Raw genomic sequence first — 14,512 nt, 5'->3', positions numbered from 1 at the left:
CTCCACCCCTCATCAGAGTATTTTTCCCCGCGGATGCCTGCTGGGAGTTTAGGGTAGATGGAGAGAGAGTGAGCCAGGTAGTGGCTCCTCCTGGGGCCCCGACTGAGGGCGAGGAGTGCCCATCCGCGTGGGCACCGGGTCCCCGCGCCTGCAGCCAGGCTTTGGAAGTCCAGTGTCACAATTGGGAGGCGTCGGGGCCGACCCGCCAGCTCTGACTCCCCGAATTGCCTATAGACCCCCGAGCAGAGCTAGGTTTTAAAGGCTCCGGTCCTCCCTGAGGCGTCCCAGCCGGCAAGGTCCTCCTACAGCTACGGGGGAAAGAAGGCTGGAGTCCGGTGGGGATGGGAGTGGGGGGAGGGCGTTAGCTTTGCGTGGTCGCTGCCTGGAGTTTTCCTGTTGGAAATTGCTCCCGCGCCGGGCCAGCCGGACCCGCACGCGGCTCCCCACTTAATCGCCCTCTTCCCCGCGGCCTAAAGTCTTCTTCTACAAACGCGCTTTAATTGCTTTTAAATAGCCGGCCATCCTGCGGCCGCTTTGTTCGTTCACACATTTTCGCTGCCGGCGCGTAGGCACCTCGGCATCTGGACGCTGTGCAGTGAGCCTGGGGAGGCACGAGAGGGAGGTGGGGTAACTCTGGGTCCAGGGGCTGACGTCTCTCCTCTGGCATTCCAGCCGCTCTCAGAGCCGCCAGAGTAGGAACTGGGGTGGGGTGCGGGACGTCTTGGTACGAGACACCCCAGAGCCGCCCAGGGAGGGTGTTCTCGCTCTTGGTGTTTTCAAGGTGGGACGGGAGGGGGACTGTAACAGTAGCCAGCCTCCTGTCTTCTTCCCTCCCTCAAGCGAGGGTCCTAGGAATTACCTTCCTCCCAGGCGCCCACAGCCGCCTGGCCGAAGCGAACACAACCATTTTCCTGAGTCGGGTGGGGTGTCGGATAAACTTTCCCTCTGGATTGTGGGCCTGGCCGTGGCGCGGGGAAGAACGACCACTGCTTGTGTTGCAGGTGCGCATGGTGAGAGGGGAGCTGGTGGACGAGTCGGGGGGCTCCCCTCTGGAATGGATAGGGTTAATCCGGGCAGCCAGGAACCCCCAGGAACAGACTCTCGAAGCTATTGCAGACTTACCCGGAGGACAGGTACTGTGGGCTTCCCCCCCACTGCCAATTCTACCTACCTAACTGTTGCTGAGGTGGTCACCAATATTAAGAACAAAGCGCTTTAACTGGAGGTCTCATTTAAACGTGTCAACAACTCTCTAAGACATACACTATTATTTTCCCCGTTTGAAGAATGAGGGAAGCGAGGTTCAGAGAGGTCCGATAGCTTTTCCAGGGTCACCCAGCGTCAGAGTGAGGATTTGAACCTTTCCTTTAGTTGCTTTTAGACCGACTACTCAGGAAATGACAGCAAGCTGTTCCGTTCCTTGTGTCCCAGATCTTCTACCGAGCGCTTCGAGACGTCCAGCCAGGGGAGGAGCTGACCGTGTGGTATTCCAACTCCTTGGCTCAGTGGTTCGACATCCCCACAATTGCAACTCCTACGCACGACGAGAAAGGTACCGCGTCCGAGAGAGGGCCTCCGGGCCAGCGCGGGTGGGTGAGAGTCCAGCCCTTCCCCGTTCTTTGCACGCGACTCCAGGGCCTTTCTCTCGAGCTGTGTAAAACTGAATTCATGCTCCCTGTCTGTGCAAGCAGAGAAGCGACGTCATCACTACTACCTTACAGTCAACAGTAAATGATAATAACGGCAATAATCTGGTTCGAGATGGCATGGGGAAAAAAATACTCTTTGAACATGGGAGTCACCTTTCATATTGCATACCCAGAGACAATTATTTACTCAATTAAGAATCCATAAAGAAGCCTTCACATATAATGAGCTCCAAAAAGCATAACTCAAACCTGGAATGTTTTTAGATGGTGGAAGGTTTTCTCTTCACTGGTTTGAAGGAGAGTAATGTATTTCCACTGCATTTTAGAAGCATTACGGTACTTACAGCTGGTCAGTTGGCAGGTACTGAAGCCCTTTCATTTAAATGGTATTTATTCATTTCCCCTTCCCTACTTAAATTGAATCTGGGATGTATCCCAGTTTCTTCTCAGATTTATTTGATCCCTTCCAAAGCCAAGAGTGGGTTTATGCAAATAAGGGGCAGTAACTAAGAGAAGAACATTTTCAAACCTTCCCTAGACCACTGAAGAACACTGTGAAAAAACCCCCAACAAACCTATAAGAGTTAAGATCTTGAGACCTCCCTTTTAATTCACAAAGCTTCCATGACTTTCTTTTTTCCTTGCCAATTGTTAAGATTTGTAATTTCTCCTAAAGACACAGTTCTTTTAAAGTCAATATAATGAATGCAGTGAAATTTATTAACATGCTTTCTTCCCAAACTGACTGCTCAAATCTCATCCCTTTAGAAATAGGGTTAAAGAAATTAATACAAATGTGAGAATTAAGAAAGAATTCATGGATAAGACAGAATGAAGTTTATTCAGAATGATGAATCACCTCACTTCCAAGTATCACTGTCTTGTGGGTAGACTTGTGTGTACAGTATTCATAAAACATTATCCTAAAGTAGCTTGTTCCTTATATCACATTATATTAAATTCTCTGGTCAACTTCTTCCAGTAAAAGAGAAGCACGATAAAAGATGTGTAGTGGAGAACTTAAATCCATCACTACAGGACAATTCCAACAGCTTCTGACCTTTAGGGGCTAGACATTTCTACACAGAACACCCCTCCTTAGTCACTCTCAAATAATACAAAAGCAACCTGTTTGAGTGGTGGCCCTTGTGTTTTCATTTCAGCCAATTGAGCTTATAAACAGATGTCAGAATAGACTCCATTTTCCTTTCGGGAATCTATGGGCTCTTTTGAACCCTGACTTCCCCACCTTTGATATACTTGAAATTTTGGCAACCTCAGGGTTACACCAAGCAGAGGAGGCAAAGTCACTTATGAAGTGTGTTTGATACTTTTGACATAAGTTGGATATCAGAGTCCACAGAGAACATGTCAGTTGGTTAGAATTGAAAAAGGAACATGTTGAAACAGAGAACATATTTGCTTAATCTTGAAAAGAGGAAAAAATGAGTAGGGAAGGCTGGTATTCTTCAAACATGGAGTAACTCCAGTGGGTTTCAATTCCATAGTAATATTAAGGAAAATATGGACCCTTTGTTTTAGGAAGGAAGCTTACTTGGCTTTGCGATTGACTAGAGTCATTCTAGGACATTCTAGAACAGCCTCTGAAAATTCCTTTTTTAAAAAGGGGTAAAAAGAGGGAGGAGTAGGGAGGTTATTTAAGATGATAAATCAGCATACCCAGCAAGTCTCTTTTTTTCAAGATTTATTTTACAGGGCTGTAACAGAAATATTGAAGTGATTTTACTTAAGTCTTCCCTAAACAATTAGGGTAGGTTCTCAGAGGCAAATCCTCTCCCCTTCCCCATTCTTTTTGCTTTCTGCTCTACCTTGGCTTCAGCTGGAATGAACTGATCCTTACTTGAACTTTCAGCTTAGTTATCTAGGGGGACTTCTTGCTTTATGCAAAGCCAAAAGTAAAATACATGAAGGAAGGAAGAGCGAGGATATTTTTCCGGTTGTTTTTGTAGTAATGTTTTAGAAGTTTGAGCTGCTTGTGTGCAAGAGGGGAGGGAATTTAACCTTTCCATTGAATTTAATGAGACAGACAAACTTTGGGTACTTCCTTGTAGCTGACCCAACTTCTTTCTCAGAGACCTTCTTCAGTATTCTCAAGCAACCATAACACTAAAAAAGAAACCCAACGGCAAGATTTCTGTTCTCTGTCCAGATGTAACAAGAGCTTTTTAAAGTGAAAATTATCTTCCACCATGTGATCAAAATCTGTTTCATACCTGTGTCCCTTGATGGTGTTCCCAGACCTTGGCAAAATTAAAAAAAAAACAAAAAAACAACCACAACCCAATGTTAATAATATTAAACACAAGAAGACGCTTGACACCAGAAACATGTATATAGTTCCTGGTAGAGAATTGTACACTTATTAAAAGCTGAGTATCTTTATCATATCTACATATATTCACTTCATAAAAAATAAACTATCTTTTCCAAGGATTTTATTATTAAGCCTGGACTGGTGCAGCTTTCTAGGAGTTAATTAATTACCAGGTGGAACAACTGAGAAAATAATGCAGCATCATCCTTCAATTTCTAGACTATAAGGACATAGGGCTTTTTCTTTTTTTCTCATCAAATTAAGTGGGGTTAAAGAGGAAATAAAGATACAAATAATTTTGAAGAATAGCAGATTATAGTCCCTATGTGGTCCTTCAGTTGGTCACGCTCCAGGAAAACCTCAGGCAAAATGTTTAAGGCTGGGAGGGAGCGGGAAGAGTGCGTAATGGTCATGAAAGGCATTGTTCTATGAAAAGGAATGATTACATATGGCCCATACATACAAGATATTGTCTCGCCTGGTAATGAGGCGCTCACGACCATTAGATTGGTCTTTGTTCAGTTTATCCAAACTCCTTGACATACGCCACCTATTCTGCAAACGCCAACAGATGGGCCCGGGCACAGCACAGCCTCAACACTTGATTTAAAGCAACAGCTGCTCTCTGTTCTCGTTTCTTCCCCGGCCAGCCTGCCCGAGCGCTGCCCTCCCGAGGAAGATTTGCTCGGATGGCCCGGAGGAAGTCTTCGTTGGAAAGGCCCAGGTCGCCCCTTTGGCCTCTGAGTAATCTCAGAGGATGAGATGGTGTCAAAGTTGGCCATTTGGGGCTTCTCGGAGTCCTTGCTACAGTCGGGCTACCGAACTAACTCACTCTCTGGGACCCAAGAAAACTCTTGTTCCTCATACCTCTGGTCAAAATCTGGGCTTTGCCTTGAGTGCGCTTTCTTTTCTCTTTCTCTTGTTCGCCTCTCACGGGGTCGCTTTCCCACTCTTTCTCGCCCAGGGGAGGAGCGCTACATTTGCTGGTACTGCTGGAGGACGTTTAGATACCCCAACAGCCTTAAAGCCCACCTACGTTTCCACTGCGTGCTCAGCAGCGGCGGGGGCCGAGCCTACCTGCACCACGAGCACGCGGCTCGCCAAGGCGCTGCCCAGGCCGCGGATGGCCTTCCCTTCTCTCCGAAGCCCCCAGCGCCCGACTTTGCCGCGGCCCCCCTGGCTGGCAGTCTGCGGCCCCACCCGCAGGGCCCGCCGCCTCTCCAGGCCTGCGGAGCGCGGGAGAGTATCAAGCGCGAAGCCTCCTCTGCGCCCTCGGCCACGTCGCCACCCCTGGCAAAGTGGGGGCAGTCCAAGAAGGGCAAGGAGCAGCCGGACCGCGCCCTAGACATGAGCGGGGCCGCTCGGGGACACGGCCACTTCCTCGGCATCGTTGGCGGCTCCCCAGCGGGGGGCGGCGGCCTGGCCTTCTACCCCGGAGTGCGCTCGGCTTTCAAGCCAACCGGCTTGGCCAGGGCGGCCGCGGCCGTGCATGGCGACCCCTACCGGGAGGAGGGCGGCGGCAAACCCGGGTCCGGCTTGGCCTTAGGCAGGTTCCTGGGCAGGGGCCGGGCGGGGGGGGGGCCCGGGGGGGGGGGGGGACCCCCCGGGNCACCACCATCACCCCCACCCGCACCACCACCATCACCACTCCAAGTGCCTGCTCGCCGGGGACCCCCCTCCGCCGCCGCCGCCGCCCGGCCTAACCTGCTCGGGGGGCCTGCGCGGCTTCCCTCTGCTCCCCGGTCCCCCGGAAGAGGCGTCAGCCTTCAAGCACGTGGAACGCGCCCAGCCAGCGGCGCCTGCGCTGCCGGGAGCGCGTTTCGCCCAGTTGCCCTCAGCGGCCGGGCTGCCCGTCGAGCGCTGCGCGCTGCCGGCCCTCGACGCGGGCGGGCTCAAAGCCTACCAGGGTGGCGAGTGCAGCCACCTGCCTGCCGNCCTGCGGCGGCGGCGGCCGCAGCTGCCGCTCTGAGCCCTGCGGAGCTTGGCTCCCTGGCTAGCATCGACCGAGAGATCGCCATGCACACGCAGCAGCTGTCCGAGATGGCAGCCGGGAAGAGCCGAGGCCGCCTGGACGCGGGGACGCTGCCGCCGGCCGTCGTGGGGGCGGGAGGCGCCGGGGGTGGCGGCAGCGTAGGTGGCGGCGCCGGCAAGTCCAAGACCGGCCACCTGTGTCTCTACTGCGGCAAGCTGTACTCGCGCAAGTACGGGCTCAAGATTCACATGCGGACGCACACCGGCTACAAGCCGCTGAAGTGCAAAGTGTGCCTGCGGCCCTTCGGCGACCCCAGCAATCTGAACAAGCACATCCGGCTGCACGCCGAGGGCAACACGCCCTACCGCTGCGAGTTCTGCGGCAAGGTGCTGGTGCGCCGCCGGGACCTGGAGCGCCACGTCAAGTCCCGCCACCCGGGCCAGCACCTGCTGGCCAAGGCGGGCGCCGGCCCGGGCGCGGGGCCTGACTACCCCGCGGAGCCTGGGGAGCCCAAGAGCGACAACGACAGCGACGTGGACGTCTGCTTCACGGACGACCAGAGCGACCCCGAGGCTGGAGGTGGCGAGCGCGACTCTTAACCAGTCTTCTCGGGAAAGGGTGGGTGTGGGGGGCATGGGCAGAGATAAGAAGTCGGGGAGGGGCGGGGGGTTCTGTTTTGGGAGAAGAGAGGAGCCCCTGGAGAACGATCCGATTGACAAAACCGTTTTTATTTTGGTTGGGCCCCAGAGTGGGACAATGAGAGGTCGCAGGTCCCACAGTGAAACTCAGAGCAAAGGTTGAGAAGTGGTTCAAATAAATTTGGCCTTCTGCGTCGCCGGAGCGCGTCGGGTCCCCGTGCGCTCCAGACCTTTGGACTTCGCTGATAGTCTCTCAGGAGGTCTGCTCTCAAGGATTAGGATCGCATTAGTGTGAACTTGAGCGCCCTTGAGGGCGTCGATTTTAACTGCCATGTATTTTTAAATGCTTCTTTAATGTGGAGGAAATTGTGCCTTTTGAAACGACGTGTGTGTGTGTGTGTGTATGTGTGTGTTTACATTAGTATTTCACTAAATAGGGAAAACAGTAGTCGCAGTTCAGTAGACGTGATATCCGTCCATCCATACAAATGTCTCCATTTCATCTGTTCGCGTGTCAGAGACTGTGCCTCCCCGCATTGACTATATGGTAGTACCAGGTGTACAAATTGGTCAGGTTGCAATTATTTATAAAAGAGTAATGACAAATGTAAAATATCTAAAGCATGAATCTAAAAGCACGCAATATACGCAATATATAATTTTAAAGAAAATGTCTTATTTCGTAGAGTACAAATGTGATTTATGTTGTTTTACGATGAATGATGTACAGTGGATTCAGTATTTTGGTCTTGGTCCAGTTTGTGCAATCTTTAATAAAAATAAAGATACAAATGACAGTTTCTTCACTTACCGATTTCAGCAGCTCCTTTAAAGAAAGAATTTAACTAAAAAACAAATTTCAAGGAGACTCCATAATAAAATGAATCACAGGACACTTGAAGACTTTGACGATTCATAAAATAAATGTTAAGTAGTGTTGTCATAGGGAGATATACTATTTTCAATGTGTGCCCTTCACAAGCTCCCAGATAGCAGGCAAAGCAACTGTTTTCTGAAACGATGTTAATTATTGCGAAGAGTTCTCATGTTTAGGAGAGAGGCTAATGACTTTCATGAAAAAATGCATCTTCCTCATCAAAAAGAATTATGGAATCATAGAATCACCATTTCTTACTATGTACCATTTTGACAGGACTTTCCTTGGGAAGCAAAAAGGGAAGCTTGCTCTGTGCTTTTGATGATTCATACACTTTAGTTTTCATTTAACAAATGTTAAAAGAGGATTGATATTATTGGAGGGGCTGATCTACTGATCTGTGTAGTTTTTTTTCCTCCATGTACCCTTTCCAATAATCTCTTGCTGTTGGTATGTGTCACATTTTACTGAAGAGAAAATATACACATCAAGGTCACTTGGGAAGCTCATAATGAGAAGGACAAAGAAGCAATGACTTTATTTATGGGTATAAAAATTAATAGTAGTGAAAGGAGATTATCATGAAGAATATATTTCTGTGGGCTAAAATTGGAAAGCACCCTCTTCCCTTCCTGTGCTACTCCCCAACCCCATACACCGGGGAGGATTCCACTGAAGTTGTATAGAAGTGGAGGATTAGCCATGTCCTCAACTAAGCACAGGTACTCTAAGAGCCCAGGTCTCTCAGCCTCTTCCCAGAGGTTGGCAGGAAGATTCTTGTAGGTTACCAAAGGGTCTAGATATGATCCTGATGCTTTTAACTCAGTTAAAAATGACCTTTATTTTCTGAATCCTGAGTACTACAGCAGTCTCCACCCAGCTGTCTCCCAGTTGGGAACATGACACCAGTCCCTGGGTGGCTGGCAGGGACTTTTTGTAACCCATCAGAGCAAGAGGCATGAGGGTGGGATGTGGGAGGATATCCGACTTTTACAGGGGCTGGATTAGCAAAAAGATTTTTTTTTCTGAGAAAACTTATGGTGGGAATTACTGGTTTTTAGTGTCAGCTAACCAGAAAATGTTTTGCTTTGTAAAAGAAAGCCCAAAGAGAAACAAAAAATATGTGTGAGTTAGAATGTATATGCAGTGAAAATGCTACCAACATTTATTGAGAGTCTATTCTGTGCCAAATCCTTATGCTATTGCCGTTTTCACTTCTTTCCTCCCCACAGAGGATGACCATGGGCTTGCCCCCTAGGTTCAGTGATGGCCCTGACAACAGAACTGGAAGTGAACCCATGCACCTGCCTGTTCAGCTTGGGCTCTGGGCATCAAGGGCTTCTCACTGCCTGAGTAGTATCAGTCTTGCCCTCTGAAGCAATCATTGCTTGAAAGAAAATCCACTCTTATAGAGAAATATTAGAAAACTTGCCTGAAATCAGACTGTGTAAGTCCTCCGGGAAAGTGAGAAAGGCTGCCCAGATTTAAAACATAAAATGTTTACCAGCTGTAAAAGTTTTGTTTCCTTCCTTTATTTCCTACCTCACTACTAATACTAAAACTATTGTTTTAAAGAAATAAAAACACTTTGGCAAAGAGAAAGATTTAAAATGGATAAAGATTTAATAAAACAGAAAACCCCCTAGCTGCCCTTTTCCCCTTTGATATTGACTAGGTTATTAGAATAAATTCCAAAATAAAAAAGAAAAGTTGAATATAGATTTAAAACGTCCTTAATAGCAGGTCATTTGTAATTCTTCATAGGTTGCCTCACATAACCTGTTTATTTGTCCATGGATGTGCACACTATCATATGTAATTAACGTGGTTATTCATTTTAGTTGTGAAGTCAAATCAGTGATGTACAATCAGTAACATTAATACTACTTATTTACATTTTTTTTTACAAAATTTTCAAAACATTTATTTATTTTTTGAGAGACAGGGCATGAGCAGGGGAGGGGCAGAGAGACACACAGAATTCGAAGCAGGCTCCAGGCTCTGAGCTGTCAGCACAGAGTCCCATGCAGGGCTTGAACCCACGACCACAAGATCATGATCTGAGTCGAAGTCGATGCTTCACTGAGCCACCCAGGCGCCCCTAATACTACTTATTTAAATAGCTCAGTTGAGTTAGTGTTTCTCAGATGACTTCTTTCAGTCTCCTCTTTGTCTCCATCCCCACCCCCAACTCCCCTTCCTTCTCACCTGATGACCACAACTATGAAGGGTCTACTGCCTCGATTTCCTCATCTGTAAAACAGGTTGAATTAAGCGATAGGGAGGTTGTGAGGACTGAATGGGTTAGTGCAGGTAAACTACCTAGAATAAAGCCTGAAGCATAGTACGCTCTCAAACAATAGTAATATTACCCTTGCAACTCTGTGGTTTCATTTTGAAGACCTCAACGAACGAGGTAAGTGTTGACGCCCTTTTACAAGCATTAGCGCTTGTTCTCCCCTTGATTCACTTCGAGCCCCGGACAAACACGCCCCAACTTCAGTAAATAAACGCTTCCACACTTGTGCCAAAGAGAAACTTCTTCAGACCCCTTATCAAGTCATCTTTCTAGTTTAAGCTCAGAAGTCGACCTGTTCAAATGGTTCATGGAGGTTAAGTGAACGGGAAGAACGGTCTTCTGCCTTCAGTAATTTTTGAAACGCTCTGCTGTGCGGTGAGTTTCCGCAGAAGCAAGCGGCGGAGGTGAGCGCGTGCCATCGCCCCTCCTGAGTCGAGTAGAGAACGGAGCACACAATAAAAGCTGCGGTTCCTTAAAACTGTACCCCGGGGACAGTTCATTTACTGTCTGGACTCTGAGGGAAGGAGGTGAGTGGCGGGTGGGGCGAACGCAAGGGGAGAGGCTGCTGGAGTTGGGGCCCCAGAGACGAGAGGGCAGCGATTGGCTGCTGCCCCCTAGTCCGAGCGCTCCCATTGGCTCACCGCTCGGAGCCAGGGCTGCTATTGGTGGCCGGCTGGCCGCGCGCGAAGGTTTGCGCAGGAGCTGCCTCCCGGGAAGCCGTGGCCGGCCGGCGGCGTCGCCTCCTGAGTGGGTGCTGCAGTGTCAGGTAGTGAGTGCGGCGCTCTTGCGACTCACGGCTTCGCCCTCCCTGGGAACAGAAACTTTCGGGTTCTGAGTTGGGGCAGAGGTGTGGAGTCTCGCCGCGTTTAGGTGTAGTGTCCGGGAGCCCTGGCGGGGGGTGGCGGGGAGAGGCGCGGGGACCCCTCCAGCCCCGCCGCGGCGCACCGCGGGAGGCGGAGGGAGTTCCGGGCGCCTAACGGACGAGGCCTTGTTTCAGCGCGGCTGCCCTGCTGCGGCGGGGAGCTGCGGCACCAGCGCTGCGGCGCCCTCGCCATCTGCTGCTTCCCCAAAGGGAAGAGGGCATAGGCGCTGGCGTCGTCGGGAGGTCAGGCTTGACCCTTGGCCACCCAGGTGTGAGTTGTGAGGGGGAGGACTCAACAGACGGCGGGGCCAATGTGTTTAGTTCCAGAAGGAGCGTGGCGCTCGCTCTGGGCTGGGTGACCTTCCTACAAAAGATGAAAGGAGCGCTTCTGTCATCTCCGACTGTAGTTTAATTCAAATTAGGTGTAACCAGTTGTGCGGCAGACAACTTGTTAATGCCTTTGGCTTGCGAACCGTCCCAGGCCCCTTAAAAAAGGGACCGGGCGTTGGGTGGACTATATGCATGTAAGCCCTTTAAGGACACTGATTTTATTTCAAGTACAATACGCTTTAATTGTTTAAATTTTAGCATTCCATGTAAGTAGATAAAAACTAAAGCACACTTTATTAAAAATATGGAAGCGAGAGCATAAGAGACAGATTTTTGTAATTACAGTTAAACACATTGAAGAACATTTTCATGTAGAGTGAGGAAACTATTAAAAATGAAATACATTAGAGATCCAAATATAAGTATTCTCTACCTTTTGCCCTCACTACCTGCCCGCCCCCCTTCACATAGGCTTTTGCATGCTTTGGTATTGTGGGAAGTGGCTGCAAACACACACTTCCTATTCTTAATGTTGGCAGTATAGAAATGTTCCTGTATGTTACTTTACGTAGAGAATGATTTAAGATTCAGCGTTCCGTGGCAAGTTGTATTTCAACAGGGAGACACTCAATTCCAGCGATTTGTGTAGAAAGCCTTAGGTGGAAATGTCTTATGTGACAGGAAATACAGTGAAGGGAGATGCAGTAGCAGATGGCTCTACATCAGAATATAGTGAAGGTCAAAGATAGTTTTTTTATTATTTGTTTTTAATCCCTGACAACCGGCAGAAAGATAAGATTCTGTACTTGACACTGAGGGGTTGATTCCTGAATTATCACCTTAAGGTAAATGGAGACATGACCAGGTCAGGTTTAAGCTCACTTGAGCGCATTGGACCATACCAGAACACATGCGTGAGCATCAAAATGCTTTCAGGTATGCTAAAAGTCAATTCAATGAGAAATGAGTCAATGGAAGATGTCACATTTTAGAAGCTTATTTGTGATTTTTAACAAGCTGGAGAAAGAAATGCCTTAGCAACCAAGAAGATGTAGAGAAAAGAAAGTACATTAAGGGATTTATAGGCTAGGCTTTCCGAATTATTTAAAGTTAAATCACTGAAATGTGGCCTCAGGTACTGTCTGTGCCGTTAATAGGTGTTTGTACATTTATTGTGCCCTGCATTTCTTTCCCCAATCAATTTATGTATTATTGTCTTGAATTGGGAACTTGGGACTTCATGATATTCATAATGGCCAATATTCTCCTCATAAAGTGAGGGTAAAAATAGCTTTGCCTTAAAGTTTCCTGGATAGCACTCATTTCATTAAACCTTCATTATCTCATTTAATCATTGTAAAAACCTATTTTACAGATAAGGGAAATAAGGATTGTGTTGCACAGCTAGCTAGAAATATCTCCAGGATTCATCCTTAGGCCTGTTGACTCTTCAGCGTCATTCTCAACATGTTGTATGTCCTCTTTAAAGCACTGTCATCTGACTGACATACTAAGTGTCCAGAAATTCAATTTTGAATCCTATTCTCAGAGGACAAAGATGAAGTGAGCTGAAAGAGTAATGGGTTCCCAGGCTTCTCCAGCTGGAATCAGAGTTAAATTAGAGACCATCTTTGGCTTGTTATGTACTTGAAATTATTTGAATTCTGGTAAATTCCTATAAGGCTGGGTTCAGTTCAGTCTAGCCTGACTTGATCTTATTACACACAAAGATGTGTGTATAGAACTGAGTCTAGAGTGGTCCACCTGTGGTCCTGTGGACCCTAGCAATAAAGGTGTGGTAGTTTGATTCTGTTGAGAACTTCAGGACTATTTGGGCCCTGCCAGAGAATCACCCGAGTTCCAAGTTAGGACATAAAAATATTTTCCAGCCTCCTAGCATCCCTTAGGACTGATCGCCTGTGGTGTAGTTGAGTCAGTTTCCAAACTCTTTTCACATATAGCAGGCTGGATTCCTGGGAGTCTGGGCCAGGTAAGGTACAGGGGTGGTGCTGTGTTGCCCTAAAACTGCTCTGCTGATGGTGGACCCAAGGGTGACCAGAAAGAGAGAAATACAGGGCACAAATCAAAATAGAATGCCAAGCACATTATCATCTGGAAAGAGCCGGGCTGAGGCAGAATCCCAGGAGTTACAAGGCAGCAGGAAATCAAACTAGAACAGGAAGCTGGAGATAGATAGAATGAGGGAGTTGGAGAAGGAATGAGACCTTCAACAGCTGAAGTCTGGAGACAGGCATTTTTTAAAAAGTTAATTTTGTTTTTAAATCAATAATGTGAGCAGTAATGTGTTCACATGTTCAAAGATAATAACTGTATAAATAGGTTGATATTTAGGAGTCTTAAATTCTCATTTCTGTATACTCCTATCTACCAGAGGTAATTGACAAGGGTAGATTTATTGTGAAGTTCCCTGGCACGAGTTGGCACCAAGTTCCTTGGTACTTCCAAGACCTATACCTAATTTTGTCTTGTTTTTCTTAAAGTGATTTCCCCAAATCCTAGGAGTTTCAGAACTTACAAAATGTGGACCTGTACTTTGTAACCAGTTATTTTAATTTCTTTCTGTTAAGTATAAAAACACTCAAGAATGGATACACTTAAGCTGAAGATTTTTTTTCCCGTATCTTGTATTTTATTTTTAAAATTTAAAACATTTTTAATTTTTAAAAATTTTTTAGAAAGGTGGGGAGAGGGGGCAGAGAGAGAAAATCCCAAGAAGGGTCCATGCTCAGCATGGGGCCTGACAAGGGCTTGATCCTAGGACCCTGAGATCATGACCTGAGCAGAAATCAAGAGTCAGACATTCAGCCAACAGAGCCACCCAGGTGCTCCGTGTTTTAATTTTTAAAAAATTTTTAAAAAAATGTTTTTATTTATTTCTGAAAGAGATAGACAGCGTGAGCAGGGGAGGGTCAGAGAGAGAGGGAGACACAGAATCCGAAACAGGCCCCAGGCTCTGAGCTAGCTGTCAGCACAGAGCCCAACGTGGGTCTCGAACTCATGAACTGTGAGATCATGACCTGAGCTGAAGTTGGACACTTAACCGACTGAGCCACCCAGGCGCCCCTTAATTTTTTTTTTTAATCATATACTCTGAAGGTCTTTCCAGAGCAGCCTAAAAAGAACTTCTTTGTTCTTTTTTTTTTTTTCTTTTACGGCTGCATAGCATAAAAACATAGGTTAGTTAACTAATCTGTTGATGGCACTCGGGTTATTTTCTATAAATAACACTTCAGTGAAGACCTTATGCTAAGTAATTTTTGTAGATGTGATGCAGGTATTTTGTAGATGAGGTGCAGGTGGGGATGTGGTCAGTGAAAACTCTGAGCTGGCCAAAATAGTGTCAGAACCAGACCAACCTCTAGGAGATGGATGATTAGCTGACTGCTCAACTCATTTCTTCTTTCTGTGCTTGTAAGGCTCAGTCACCCTTAGCTCTTGACCATATTCTGCAACAGGGAGGCAGCACTGGGGACTCATCCCATTTCTTTTGTTCTCTGGGGAATTTGGCTGAGACTCCTTGGGAGACCTG

The 14,512-nt window shown here is 47.5% G+C and overlaps 1 protein-coding gene across 1 annotated transcript in view; it reads left to right on the top strand.

Moving 5' to 3' along the window:
- Window positions 1-6,555, top strand: part of PRDM13 (PR/SET domain 13) — a 7,509-nt gene extending 954 nt beyond the window's left edge. Inside the window, 5 exon segments of the mRNA XM_077764727.1 lie at window positions 1,002-1,133; window positions 1,432-1,552; window positions 4,949-5,585; window positions 5,587-5,915; window positions 5,918-6,555. Coding sequence (XP_077620853.1) covers window positions 1,002-1,133; window positions 1,432-1,552; window positions 4,949-5,585; window positions 5,587-5,915; window positions 5,918-6,555 — 1,857 coding nt within the window.
- The last annotated feature ends 7,957 nt before the right edge of the window (window positions 6,556-14,512 follow it).

The sequence above is a fragment of the Crocuta crocuta genome, unplaced genomic scaffold, assembly GCF_008692635.1.
Source record: "Crocuta crocuta isolate KB4526 unplaced genomic scaffold, BGI_CrCroc_1.0 scaffold194, whole genome shotgun sequence".
Classification (NCBI taxonomy): domain Eukaryota; kingdom Metazoa; phylum Chordata; class Mammalia; order Carnivora; family Hyaenidae; genus Crocuta; species Crocuta crocuta.
This window is presented reverse-complemented; position numbering and strand designations above follow the sequence as displayed.